This window comes from Gadus macrocephalus, chromosome 18 (genome assembly GCF_031168955.1).
Source record: "Gadus macrocephalus chromosome 18, ASM3116895v1".
Lineage (NCBI taxonomy): Eukaryota > Metazoa > Chordata > Actinopteri > Gadiformes > Gadidae > Gadus > Gadus macrocephalus.
This window is the reverse complement of record NC_082399.1, coordinates 3,917,180-3,930,844: the sequence shown is the minus strand read 5'-3', so window position 1 is coordinate 3,930,844 and position 13,665 is coordinate 3,917,180. Positions and strand designations below refer to the sequence as shown.

The 13,665-nt window shown below is 48.4% G+C and overlaps 1 protein-coding gene and 1 long non-coding RNA gene across 2 annotated transcripts; both read left to right on the top strand.

Annotated features, from left to right (window-relative positions):
* Positions 1-672, top strand: LOC132446772 (homeotic protein ultrabithorax-like). Its single transcript, XM_060037226.1, has 2 exons — positions 1-202; positions 244-672. The coding sequence occupies exons 1-2, from the start codon at positions 44-46 to the stop codon at positions 670-672; spliced, it is 588 nt and encodes a 195-aa protein (XP_059893209.1). The 5' UTR covers positions 1-43.
* A 1,668-nt stretch (positions 673-2,340) lies between these two features.
* On the top strand, positions 2,341-4,363 carry LOC132446552 (uncharacterized). Its single transcript, XR_009522917.1, has 2 exons — positions 2,341-3,288; positions 3,355-4,363. It is a non-coding gene; the product is annotated as an uncharacterized LOC132446552 (long non-coding RNA).
* The last annotated feature ends 9,302 nt before the right edge of the window (positions 4,364-13,665 follow it).

The following is a 13,665-nucleotide window of genomic DNA, read 5'->3' as shown; positions in this document are numbered from 1 at the left end:
CGCTCCGCCCCCCACCCCCCACCCCAGCGCAGTGGCCCCGGGCATGGGCTGCTCCTCGGGTCGGCAGCTCCCGGCGCCGGTCCTCCACCCCGACCTGGTCTGCGTGGACCACGGACCGCCCCGGGACCCGGGTCTCCGGGACCTGGACCCCTACAGCTCGGGAGGAGGGGGCGACGACGAGGACGACGACGGAGGAGGAGGAGGAGGAGGAGGAGGAGGAGGAGGAGGAGGAAGAGGGGAGGGAGTGGCGGGGAGGAAGGAAGCCGAGGAGGAGGAGGAGACGACGGAGACGACGGAGACGACGATGAAGGCGGCGGCGGTGGCGGCGGCGGTGGCCGGGGGGCGATGCAGGGCGACCGCGGCCTGAGACCCCCCCCCGCCGCCGCGCTGCACACGCTGGAGCGCCTGGCCCAGGCCACGGGCGGCACGGAGAAGTCGTGGTACCGCTGCGTCTTCCCGTTCGGCGTGATCTCGCTGGTGATCGGCGTGGCGGGCACCGGCGTGACCTTCAGCTTCAACACGCTGCTGCAGACCAAGGTCGTGTCGGTGGCGCTGCTCTGCGCCGGCGTCGCCATGCTGCTCACCGCCGCCGCCTGCTGGCGGGCGCACCGCCGCCGCCGCCGCGAGAAGAAGGAGGGCGGCTTCTTCTGCTCCGAGCAGGGGACGCTGTGAGGGGTTGGGGGAGGGGGGCGGGGCGGGGCAGAGGGCGGAGCCAGAGCTGTGATGTAGGACCGAGGGGGGGGGGGGGTGGACGGGATGGGGGCGGAGCCGGAGGGTGGAGGACCAGGACCAGGGCCGGGGGGCGGGGCCAGGCAGGGGGCGGGGCTAGGGCTGGAGCCGGTGGATTGAGGCACTCTGTGCAAGAAGACCGGGCGGGGCGAGGGCGTGGCCGGGGGTGGAGTCCGAGGCTGGAGGGGCGGGGGGGACGGAGGTGTAGCGTGGGCGTTGATGGACGGTGGGGGGGGGTCGAGGGGGGGGGGGGTCTGTTGAAGGATGGATTACACAACCTCTGGATCAATAATCACGACCTCTGGATCAATAATCTCGATCCCTGGATCAGTGATCCCAGGTGCAGACGCTCAGCCCTTTGGTTCGGGTCCCGGGGACGGGGACGGTAATGAGGTCGGACCAGGAGCCAGAGGAGGGGAGGGCCCCTGGGGGCCGACCAGCCGGGTCAGTCCTGCTCACCCCCTGCTGATGTAGCGGTCAATCAGCACCAGCTGATTGACCCCCCCCCCCCCCCGGCCCCCCCGGCCCCCCCTCGCTCTCCGGCCCTTGATGCGTTGTTTCTGTTTCCTATTGATCGCTGTTCCCGGATCAATCAACCTGAATGATTCCGGCCGCCAGTGGTGGTACAATCCCCGGGGGCCTGAAGTCATTTCCAATTCGCAAGGATTCGTTCTTCTTTAGTTTGCAGGGGGGGGGGGGGTGGGGTGGGGGTGACATGTCGCTCATTCTGTTCAATCAGAGAGTCCCCTGATGGAGCTAACTGTCTTAACTCACAGGGGCCCCTGATGGAGCTAACTGTCTTAACTCACAGGGGCCCCTGATGGAGCTAACTGTCTTAACTCACAGGGGCCCCTGATGGAGCTAACTGTCTTAACTCACAGGGGCCCCTGATGGAGCTAACTGTCTTAACTCACAGGGGCCCCTGATGGAGCTAACTGTCTTAACTCACAGGGGCCCCTGATGGAGCTAACTGTCTTAACTCACAGGGGCCCCTGATGGAGCTAACTGTCTTAACTCACAGGGGCCCCTGATGGAGCTAACTGTCTTAACTCACAGGGGCCCCTGATGGAGCTAACTGTCTTAACTCACAGGGGCCCCTGATGGAGCTAACTGTCTTAACTCACAGGGGCCCCTGATGGAGCTAACTGTCTTAACTAAGCCTGCTGGGCTGATGGAGACATTATCAAATCTCCACGAGTGGAGCGGTGGACTGTTACAGCGCGGCGCTCACATGAACCACAAGACAGGAACCTGCAAACTCATATCTTATCCCGTCTCATCAACTTCAGTCGACTCAGTCTGCTGCGGGATTGAGACACTTGTTGTGATGACTCTACGGTCTACCATCACTGACGGTCAGCCCATGAACAAGGCACCGGCCTCCCCTGGCTCCCCCAGACCACAGCAGACCAATGTTTCAGTGTAGCCTAGGAGTGGACAGGTGTAAAAAAAGTGTGACCATTAAATGGTCACACTTTTGTGTGACCACTGAAAATTGTTGTGTGACCTGAAATTGTTGGTCGGTAGGACCGACCAACAATTTCGGTGGAAACAATATCGGTGGAAATGGCTCCACCGATATCTTGGGGGAGCCCCTGATATTGTCTCTCCCTCCCTCCCTCCCTCCCCCTCCTCGACTCCCCCTCCTGGGCTGAACCTACCGACTCCGCCGTTACTTTCCACCTGAACAACACTGCCTCTGCGACCAGCTGCCCCTCCCTCCTCCTCCCTTCACCCTGGGGGTCCAGCCATGGTGGGGACCAGGTTAAGACTGTCTGTGTGTGACTGTCTCACCCTGGGGGGTCCAGCCATGGCGGGGACCAGGGGTGAGGCCGTGTGTGTGTCTGTGTGTGACTCTTTCAGCCTGGGCACGGGTTCAACCAAAACCCTAACTGAAACCGGACCGGTTCCTCGCAGTGGGAAGGTCCTGGGAGCGAGTGGCAGTTGTAGCGGCGTACAGTAGCTGTCCTACTGTGTTTGACCCAACGTTAGTTTTCCGTTGGGCGGACGATTCCGTATTGAATGTACATTAATACGGGCCGCGATATCTTAGGGTGCAGCACCGCTATTTGTAAAATAAATATTAATTTCAGTTGATATTATTTTTAAAAACTCACCACCAGGTGCGAGTGTGATTAGCCGTCACAAGCCGTTTAAACAAGCCCTGCCCCGTGACTAAGTGACATCACAACTGGGCGTGTCCCCCCAGATGCATGCTGGGTAGATGAATCAACCAGCCTACCCAGTGGACTGTAGCAACTGGTAGACGTTTTCAGCACTCGTACCAACAACTGGTGGTAAAATAGATTAACATCTAGGATCAGGTTGTTCCTGCATCAGCACTGATGAGTATTGATTGATCAATAAACCGTACAGCGGACCTTAGTATCTAGAATTGTAGTCTGGGGTAGGACTCAGCGAGCTTTAGCTATGTTGTGGTGATTGATGAACATTGACACATATCTGCTCCATACAATTTCTGCAGGAGTGAAGTTTTTTCAGCGATGATGATGATGATTGTGTGTGTGTGTGTGTGTGTGTGTGTGTGTGTGTGTGTGTGTGTGTGTGTGTGTGTGTGTGTGTGTGTGTGTGTGTGTGTGTGTGTGTGTGTGTGTGTGTATTCAGTTCATTTCTCTTTTGTGTGCATGAACACGAACCATCAGTTACTCTAATCAAACTAGTCATTCATTAATAGAGGATTATGTTTAATCCACACAACCTATACGGAATGATCCTACACTACGTTGCTTTGGATACTGCTACTGCTGAATATCATTTAAATATGTTTGATTCATTCATTTAGATGCTATTCAGTGTCGCCTTGTTGATTTAACATTACTGTCAAATGTCCTTGTTCACAGTGAAATGTTTCTTTGTGTTGAGACGAGGTAATTGGGCATTGAATAGTTTTGATATAAGGTTGTGAGATTGTACGGAGCCATGACTTAAGCTCAGTCAAGGTAGACCTCTGTTTAATTTGTAGTGTGGTTACACTTCTCTGCATATGATGTTGTTTTCTAATCTGTAGCACATTTTCTTATCATTTCATTTGGTTTTAGCGTTTTTTATCAAAGATGAAGTTGTAGCATTTTGTATTTCTCTCTCTCTCCTTTCCCTCTCCCTCCCCCCCCCCCCCTCTCTCTCTCTCTCTCTCTCTCTCTCTCTCTCTCTCTCTCTCTCTCTCTCTCTCTCTCTCTCTCTCTCAGTGGTGGTGATCCACTAGCTGTGGGATGAGGCATGGCTCTGCTTTCTGTGAGTGCCTTTCTAATCAGCGTCGATGTGTCTCTGTAATGGTTCAGTCCATTGGTGTGCCACAACCAGTGCCAATAATCAGAGTGACCAAGTCGACACTGATGTGAATCACTGCGTTCACGCTCAGTGTGGATGTGTCAATCAATGTGCATGAGATACCTTAGATCAAAATGGACAGCTGTCATATTTACAATTCATGTATTGTACTTGAAAATGACCAAAAAATGTACCTGGCCATGTCGAGGTGTATATTAATTTTTTTTCTCTGTCTGTAACTCTCTCTTTCTTAAATGTCCGTAAGATTGTACTTCCTTGCTGTTTGCTGTACATTGATAGAAATATATTTGTTAATACTGGATTAAATACTGAATTTAACATTCAATACTGGGCTGTGTTTCTTTAATAGTTGGATTGTCATACTTTATCCCCTTAGGCAACAATCAAGCTATACAGGCCATCATCTGATTGGGTTATTGGTTTCTGGTTTGGGTCCACTTCATTCAGTTTGCTGTCCAAGATAAAAAAAATGAAAAAAATGATCTGTACCTACTGAGGCATGTTCTATTTCATTCCTACTAACCATGGCTACTAACCGGTGCTTTAGCACTGGATGTTCCATCTCCCGCATGCGCAGGTCGAGTAATTATACCAACAAAGACACCTGTGACCCGAGAATGTCCGGAGGTCACCCGATGATCTGTTCCTTCTATCTTCTCGTGGTAGCGGACTAGCAGGACACACGAACATTGATTGTTGTAAGATACCATATTAGCTTGTCGCAAGTAGCCTTGTAACCCAAGGGTTGGTGCCTCGATTTGACTTCGTCCACCAAAGGCTGCGACTTGCAATTTGTTCGATTTCGGCTGCGACCAGGGGTGAGTAAAGTGTGTAGGCTATGCGTAGCCGTCGGCTAGCGCGGCAGCTGATTTCACTTTTCCGCCTTTGCTTTAATTTGCTTAGAGCATTAGTCGGCGGCTAGTTTTCAGTCGCTTTGTTATTCTTTCGGCCTCGTACCGATTCTCATGTGCTTTCGCCTAAGCCCGGTTGCTCATTTGCATGCTCGTCAGTGCGGGGCTTGGGGTTAAAGTCGCCGTCACTGTATTTATTTAGTCGGTTGGGTTCTTTGATTTGATCGCCAGTGAGCAGTGTTGCCAGATTTGGTTGAGCTAAATCCGCCCAATCACGTTCCAAAACCCGCCCACTTCAGCAAAAAACCGCCCAATGCCGTTTTTCACAGGAATTTTTTTTTTTTTGGAATAAACATTAAACGCATGTTGTGGTTCGAGTGTTATATGCGCCAAGAGTTACTTCTAATGGCTGCAATGTTTTAGGCTCCGTCCGGTTGAGGAGTAATAATAAACATCCCTGGGGATTTTACCATATCGACTCGTCCTTCTGATTACGCGGTAACGCTACGGTGTTAAACAATTAAGCCATTTGGGCTTAATTGTTAAGCCCAAATGTTCTATTTTATTATCACAGACCGTGCATGTCACAGAAAATGTGGAAAAATGCCGAGAAGGTTGACAAGCCCCAGGTAGGTACTCACAAACTTGCCGTGTTTCTGTGAGCGATACTTCACACAAATGCAGCGGAGCTTGTTCACTGATACATCAGTGCTCTCATCCAGGTAAAGAGAATATGGAGACTCACCAATATCCTCCCTTAACTCCTATCTGAAGTGCGGTGCCAGAACAGATGTTATAACGGCGGTACACTTTGTCCTGTGCATCTTGAATGCGCCCATCTCATCTTGCAGTATATCAGACAAATCATCCACGGCGTTTATGGAGGTGTGACAGGCGACGTAGGTTGCAACCCGAAGTTCACGTCGTTTTTGGTCATCTTTGATTGTTGCTCCTGCACCAGATCCCGTTGGGACAGCAAAGGATTTGACACTGGGCTGACAGCGGGCCTTGTGTTTTTTCGTGGCACCATGTTCTCTCAAGTCGTTGAGGTGGGCTCTTAATTCAACGTTACAATACCTGCAACGAGCTTTGCTGTCATCTGCTGGGGCAGGCGCGATCCACGATTTTAATTCAGGGTCGGTCTCCCATTCCTTTCTATTAAGTTTTTTATGTTTCCCCCACTTCGGCATGATGCTTATTTCGCGAGTTGAGAGAGAGCGGGCTTTTGCCTCAGACTTCTGCGTCGGCGCACAACGGTTTGTTGATGTGACATCACGACGTGAAGTATATTGAAGTATAGGCCTACTGAGTTTTGTATTTGTACTGTTTTTAAACCATAAAATAACAGTTTGGTGTGCTGTTTTCACATTATTAAAAAAACCGCCAGATATTGGCAAAAGCAGCCCAAAATGTATATACCCGCCCAATGCATTTTTTCCCCGCGAGATGAAATCAAAAGTAGCCCAATTGGGCGGGAACCCGCCCAATCTGGCAACACTGCCAGTGAGTGGCTTGGGGTTTCAAAATTCGCAGGGCGGCACAACAGGAAGTGATCTGGGTTCTAACCCAGGGCTCATATCAGTTAGTGTTCGAGTCCCACTTCTGTCTCACTGTAGCCTCTGCTATTTCTTTCTGTCCAATAAGTTTGTCCTACTCGAGTTCAAACCTTATTCGTCTGGTTATTTGATGATAATTTATTTTAATGAGTGTACTTTTATATCAGTTCAGAAGCCTATACTGGGTGTGGACTCATCATCATGAGCAACTCGGATATTACAGAATAATTTCTCGCTTGTGGAGTTTCTTGATTAACAGATGCAATGGATGCTATTTTATTGTATTAGTTTGTAATTACTCGAGATTGTGTCTCCACTCGGCCAATGTAGGCTCATTAAAGCTACGCACAAACCCTTTAGGATTGTTCTAGGTTCACGAAAAGTTTTTTTTGAAACAGTCAACATAACATTGGAGCGGCAAGTGGCTCAGGCGGTAGAGTGGGTTGCTAGTTCGATCCCCGGCTCCTCCTAGCTGAGTGTCGAGGTGTCCCTGAGCAAGGCACCTCACTCTGACTGCTCCCGACGACTCCCTCGAATGGTTGACACCCCCTTCAGTGTGTGAAAGTGTTCTCAAATGGGTGAATGTTAGGCAATATTGTAAAGTGCTGGTTAGAAAAGCACTATATGAATGCAGTCCATTTACCAATTACCATTGAGAGGTTTGGTATGGGGAAGCTAGGAGATCTGGAAAATGAAGAGGTGGTGACAGCGAGGACATGTCGTCCATGGAACCAGTTATAAAATGTTCTTCTGGAGAACATTCTCTTGATATATGACAGGGTGTCTTAAACGGGGGAAGCTTGACCGCTAGGGATACATTGAAGGTAAGCATGAGATACTTGCAAATATTTAAAGAAAAAGGTTTTGTTTTTTAGTTTTGGTTAGTAAAGTAATAGTAAAAAAAAAAAAAACGTCCACCTTAATAATAAAAGAATGAATCTCTAAACAACCTTTATTAAATGACAATTTCTGTATATCTTTTAATGACTAAAATGCTCACAGCACCAGCAATGTTGTCACTACGAGTCATTTCAACCCCCATTAAATATTATAGGGGTCTTGGTCGGTATTTAGGTTGTTTATGTGCACACACACACACAAAGCAGAGCGTTCTATTTCCTGCTTCATTCACAGAAAAGGCTTAATGGCCGCAGGACTCCACAAACGCAACATGACCGTTTGATAGTCGACAGGCGGTAAAGTCAGCGAGCAGCGCGATCTGTCCGAGCTACAGCCCCCCCCCCCCCCCATCTGCTCACGCTGGTTCTTCCGCTTGCCCATAAAATATTAGCATTTTGTTACATTTTCCTTCCCCTCCGTTTTCCTCTCATGTTAATTTGCTAATGCTATCCTTGTCCATTCGGTATCTCTCTCCTGTGACTGTATGTTCAAGATATTAGCCTCCTTTTATCTTCTCTTCATCCTTCTACAACTCTCCCCTCTCCTTCCTACTTCCTTATCTCCTTCCCTTCCCCCTCCTCTTTTCTCCTCTCTCATCGGATCTCTTGCCTCATGGGGCATGGGGGGTTTTCAATTTGTGTCTCACTTCTGCGGTTTCGGTATTGTTGTTTTTTTCAATAATCGTGTCATCAGCAATTAGCCTAATCATCTTGAAGCCTGGCAAGGTGCTGCTAATAAGGCCGCTAATTACAGTGGTGTCACGACTCGCTTCAGTTACTTTATCTGCTGCATCATTCTGAAGAGCAATACTTCTTCCTCAAAACAAGCATGTAGTAGTTGAACAGGCTAGCATTTGGCCAGTTGTATCCAACAGACTAGCATTTCGCCAGTTGTGTCCAACAGGTTAGCATTTGGCCAGTTGTACCCAATAGGCTAGCACTTGGCCAGTTGTACCCAACAGGTTAGCATTTGGCCAAAAAATATGTAAGATCTGTGTATTTTAACAGAGACATGTGGCCATAGCTGATTATTTCATAATCACTCATCATACTTTACTCTTCATGAGCACGGGAGAAATACTATACTATATTGTAACGGATCTAGGTTGTGTTATGGGGCTTGATTACTGATCTGGGTTAATGTCCAGTGTTTGCGGTGGGTTCGGCCTGTGCTGGGGTCAAATACAATTATTTTCTATACATTCAAGCTGATAGATATTTATTTGTTATCATACGGTATGCCTTGTTTGTTGGGTGTGTCTCCTTTAGTGGGGTGGTTAAGCAGAGGAGAAACGAGAAAAGTCTTTATTCCAAGGTCCTTGGAGACTAGCTGTATTTATTTGACAGTAGAGAACCAAAAACGGATGATCTTCCATCTTAAAGTATTCAGAGTCTTGGAAGAAGAAAGAGAAGGAGAAGAATGAGGCGTCACCGTCTTATCTTCTGTTAGAGGATCTCTTTGGCCTCTCTTCCTCTGTGGTCCCTAGAGAAACGTATCACAACAAGATCCCTCCCTATCAATGCACAGTTTTCTACACCCACCCTTTCCTCAGTCCCTCCACCCCCCTCCCTCCAGAACTTCCTGTGGGCGTATTTCCAGTGTATCGCTGCCTTTGTTTCTTCCGTTCTACCTCAGAGAGCCCTAACAATGATGGGACTCTACTTTGAATAGTTTTATACAAAATAGATACAATTTAAACAACTGTAACAAATTATTCAAATAAAAATGCATCTTGGCCCTTTCCCACTCGAACATAACCCAAAAGACAGAGATCCATGCCATCCCTGACCAGGCGGTAGAGACAGTGTAAGGCCTGACCAGGTCTCCAGCTCACTCTCAAGACTCCTGGAACCCCATGCTCCCTGCTAGTTATATGAGCCTGTAAACTGTTCATTGTGGAGGAACTAAGGCCCTGATTCAAATAAAAACGAAATTAGGAAACATCACACATTTCAGCAAACGCTCGTATGGGTCGTTGGGGTCAGATTGACAAACCGCCCATTCTTTTGGTCGGAGATTAGGTTCAGCACCTCAGACCCTCTCTGAAAAGTTTAGCAATTAAACTATTTATTTGCTGAGATGAAGTGCTGCCGAGCGATGTAGGAGTGAACCCACACACGGGTTTGGAGGTTTAGGAAGGCCAAGGGGAACCGCCACCAATTTATTAAATAGCAAGAGTATTTACCAGGATTTTCTAAAGAAAAGACCTTCGGAGATGCTTTTTCCACAAGTCACCATAGTCGTTATGGCTGAGTTATTCCGTTTTGATTCCTTGAGATGGCAAAATCCAAAACCCCAAAACAACCTTTAAACAGTTATTATTCTTGAGATGGAAGCCTAGTTATACAAATTATTCTTAACTGGACATTTCACCAAGACACCATTTCCTACACTTTTCCCAGAGGAGAGCTTCCACAAAGATCGTCGTATATAACCATGTTTTATATCATACTTTGTACTAAATGGAAGGAATTGTTTAGAGATTTGATTCTCATAATGATTGAGGAATCAATTAGTATAATTATTTGTATAATAAAGTGCATCAGGGCTGGGCGTTTCTGCATCAAAGCGTTCTAATGAGGAGGATTCAGATCTCATTGATCATCCAGCAACAGTTTCACGTTGTGACTTGTTTATCGTGTTAGGGTTTAGGCTGTTACCATGGGAGACTGCGTTTAAGGTGCAGAGAACGAAGGCGTTTATGTATATATATATATATATATATTGTATTTATATATAGTAACATCGATAGTGATCTGTCGACTACTTCCTCTTCCTCTTTCTCTCTCTCTTGATCTCTCTCTACCTCCATGTCATTTGTTTCCTTCGTTCCATCAGTTTATCTGTAGAATTCAGCCCACTCAAAGCTTCTCAAAGCGTCAACAGTGATGCTTTTAAGTGATGGCAGTTGCACGCGACCTCTCTCACCCTGGATGTGAACGTGAACGTGTCCCAATTAACAGGCCAGTCTCGCTCGTTAGGTCTGTGATTCTCTTCTGCTGGTGCTGGATTAGAAGGGCCAGCGAACCCCGCTCTGCCTTGACTAACCAAGAATCCGAGCGATGAGCAAAGTGTGACTGTGTGTTCATGACACCACTTTAAAGACAAGCAGAAGCCTTTTGATCTGGAGAGAATGGGGATACTTCAACGCACAATTGCTAATCAGTACATGGGCTGCATGCGTGTGTGTGTGTGTGTGCGTGTGTGTGTGTGTGTCTGTATAATTTATATCTTTAGATATTGGTAGATGGTATTATATTATGATCCTGATGATTTCAAGGTCAATATAATTATAATCAGCGTAAAACTATCGAGTTTATAATCTGCTGATTCACTCAAACACTCGAGGAAACGTGCACGCACTGAACCGTTCTATCATAGACCCCCACTGAGATACATCAGAGAGCCACACTGGACTGTTCTATAATAGATCCACACTGGACTCTATCATAGAGCCACCCTGGACTGTTCTATCATAGAGCCACACTGGACTGTTCTATCATAGAGCCACACTGGACTGTTCTATCATAGAGCCACACTGGACTGTTCTATCATAGAGCCACACTGGAATGTTCTATCATAGAGCCACAAGTGGACTATTCTATCATAGAGCCACACTGGACTGTTCTATCATAGAGCCACACTGGACTGTTCTATCATAGAGCCAAACTGGACTGTTCTATTATAGAGCCACACTGGACTGTTCTATCATAGAGCCACACTGGACTGTTCTATCATAGAGCCACACTGGACTGTTCTATCATAGAGCCAAACTGGACTGTTCTATCATAGAGCCACAAGTGGACTGTTCTATCATAGAGCCACACTGGACTGTTCTATCATAGAGCCACACTGGATTGTTCTATCATATAGCCACACTGGACTCTATCATAGAGACACAATGGACTCTATCATAGAGCCACAAGTGGACTGTTCTATCATAGAGCCACACGGGACTGTTCTATCATAGAGCCACACTGGACTCTATCATAGAGCCACAATGGATCATCAGTTGTTGACACAGGCCGCCAGTCACTGGTTCTCCCAGCCGACCCTCTTAGGGACGGTTCTCCAACTCCAACCTCCAGGCGGGAGAGCCTTCAGAAGCCCTGAAACAATCCTCTTCCCCATGGGATGAGGATCGCTGAGGCGGAGGAAGATGTTAGTCACGATGAGGTCTCTCCCGATGTGACGGTGATGATGCCATGCGGGCCACAGCGAGCCTTGTCTATTCCAACTGCTCTCGGCTGTTTACAGAAGGCTTTATTTAGTTTGTAGGCTGACGTTGGGAGGAACGCGCGCTGAAAGGTTTCCATGGAAATTCAGTTGTTGTTTTTTTTCCCCAGTGCTGTCACACAGCTAAATATAAATCATATTTTTACTAACTTCCGTCTCCTCGATTTCACGCTCCTTCACAAACACATTCGCCTCACTATCCTGCTGGACCGAATGTTTCCCGATTAATGGACTCTGTATCCTGATACTACTGCTTACCGCTGCTTCTTACTCGCCTCTCTCTGGTTTCACCTGTTTGTCCTCTGTCGTCTCCTGCTCCCCTTCTGGGAGGATGAAGGCACAGCATGGAGGTCACAGGTCATGTCTGGCACTGGGGTGTGTGTGTGTGTGAGTGTGTGTGTGTGTGTGTGTGTGTGTGTGTGTGTGTGTGTGTGTGTGTGTGTGTGTGTGTGTGTGTGTGTGTGTGTGTGTGTGTGTGTGTGTGTGTGTCACATAAACACACATGGAGATACACATAAACACACATGGAGATACACACACACACACACACACACACACACACACACACACATACACACCAGTAGCAAGGACATGCAAATGCCTTTTGCATGTCTTGTCATCCAGACACCAAGACAGAAACACAAACACACAAACAAAAACAGCCACACACCCACAGACGCGGGGCATGATGTGATGTCAGAAGGACACTATTATGCTGCCCTGCTTGAACCTTGAATCTCTGCTCTGAAAATACAAACCTCCAGGGAGTGATTTTCATCGAAGTGTTGGGTTCTCTGTGTGATGTGTGGCCCCTGTGTGATGTGTGGACCCTGTGTGATGTGTGGCCCCCCTTTGTTGATGTCTGGCCCCTGTGTGATGTGTGGCCCCTCTGCGAGATGTGTGGCCCCTGTGTGATGTGTGGCCCCTGTGTGATATGTGCCCCCTCTGTGCTGATGTGTTGCCCCTCTGTGTTGAGGTTTGGCCCCTCTTTACTTGTTGGGCCCCTCTGTATTGATGTTTGGCCCCTCTGTATTGTACAGAGACTTGTTGCTCTGAGTCTCCAGGGAAGCTGTTTTCCATCAGCGGTTCAGCCTCCTGATTGGAGGCTGAGTGGAGCCATTCTCTGCCCTGACGCTCTGGGTCTGAGTTCGCGCCCCGCTGGGCTGCTGAGAGGGTTATGTGTTCGGGTCTCCAGGTTTAGTGAACCGGGGCAGACACTGACCCTTTTATGGCTGTGACACCAGCATTTGAAATCTCGATACACTAAGGATTTGTAATGCATCTTGGGCAACGTTATGGCTGTAAATTACTCATTAGATCCATTAAGATGGACCTCTTCCATGTGTGTGTGTGTGTGTGTGTGTGTGTGTGTGTGTGTGTGTGTGTGTGTGTGTGTGTGTGTGTGTGTGTGTGTGTGTGTAGAGTTGCGGTGTCCTTGAGTGGGATGTGGTTACCTGGACCACGGACGGAGGAGGAAACAGAACTCACTGGACATTGATCCAATAAATCCACATCAATAAGCTTACTACCGCACACTGCATGACTCACTGCAGCGTACTGCTGTGGTTGTGTGTGTGTGTGTGTGTGTGTGTGTGTGTGTGTGTGTGTGTGTGGTTGTGTGTGTGTGTGCGTGTGTGTGCGTATGCGTGCGTGTGCTTGTCGAGGGATCTGCCCACTCGGTTTTTAATGAGTTCAATCTCTTAATCAACGGCTCTCTAAATGTATCTTAAATTAGCCTCATGGTCGCGAGGCCAGTTACGGGCCCACTGGCCCTTAACTGGTGCTCTCCTCGTAGCGCTGACAGGAATTATGTCTTCTTAGCTCGGCCTGAGACCAAGAGCCGAAGAACAACAACAACAGATCCATTGAATACGTTGACACACGCATATAGCACACACAGACACACACACAGACACACACTGGACGTCACAGAGAAACTCTTCACAGGGTGGTCGCTTGGACGCCGAGCAGCGTAACAGCAATGACCCCTGACCTTGAATGTACCCTAGCAATACCCATGACAACAGAGTCTGGGTAGACTCCCCTCCAGCGGGGGGGGTGCGTCGTGAAGATGCTGGGTTGCT

Coding starts and splice junctions, on each gene's coding strand:
- LOC132446772 (XM_060037226.1), top strand. CDS start 44: ATGGGCTGCTCCTCGGGTCGGCAGCTCCCGGCGCCGGTCCTCCACCCC. Junction 203..243: donor ACGACGACGGAGGAGGAGGA/GGAGGAGGAGGA, acceptor AAGAGGGGAGGG/AGTGGCGGGGAGGAAGGAAG.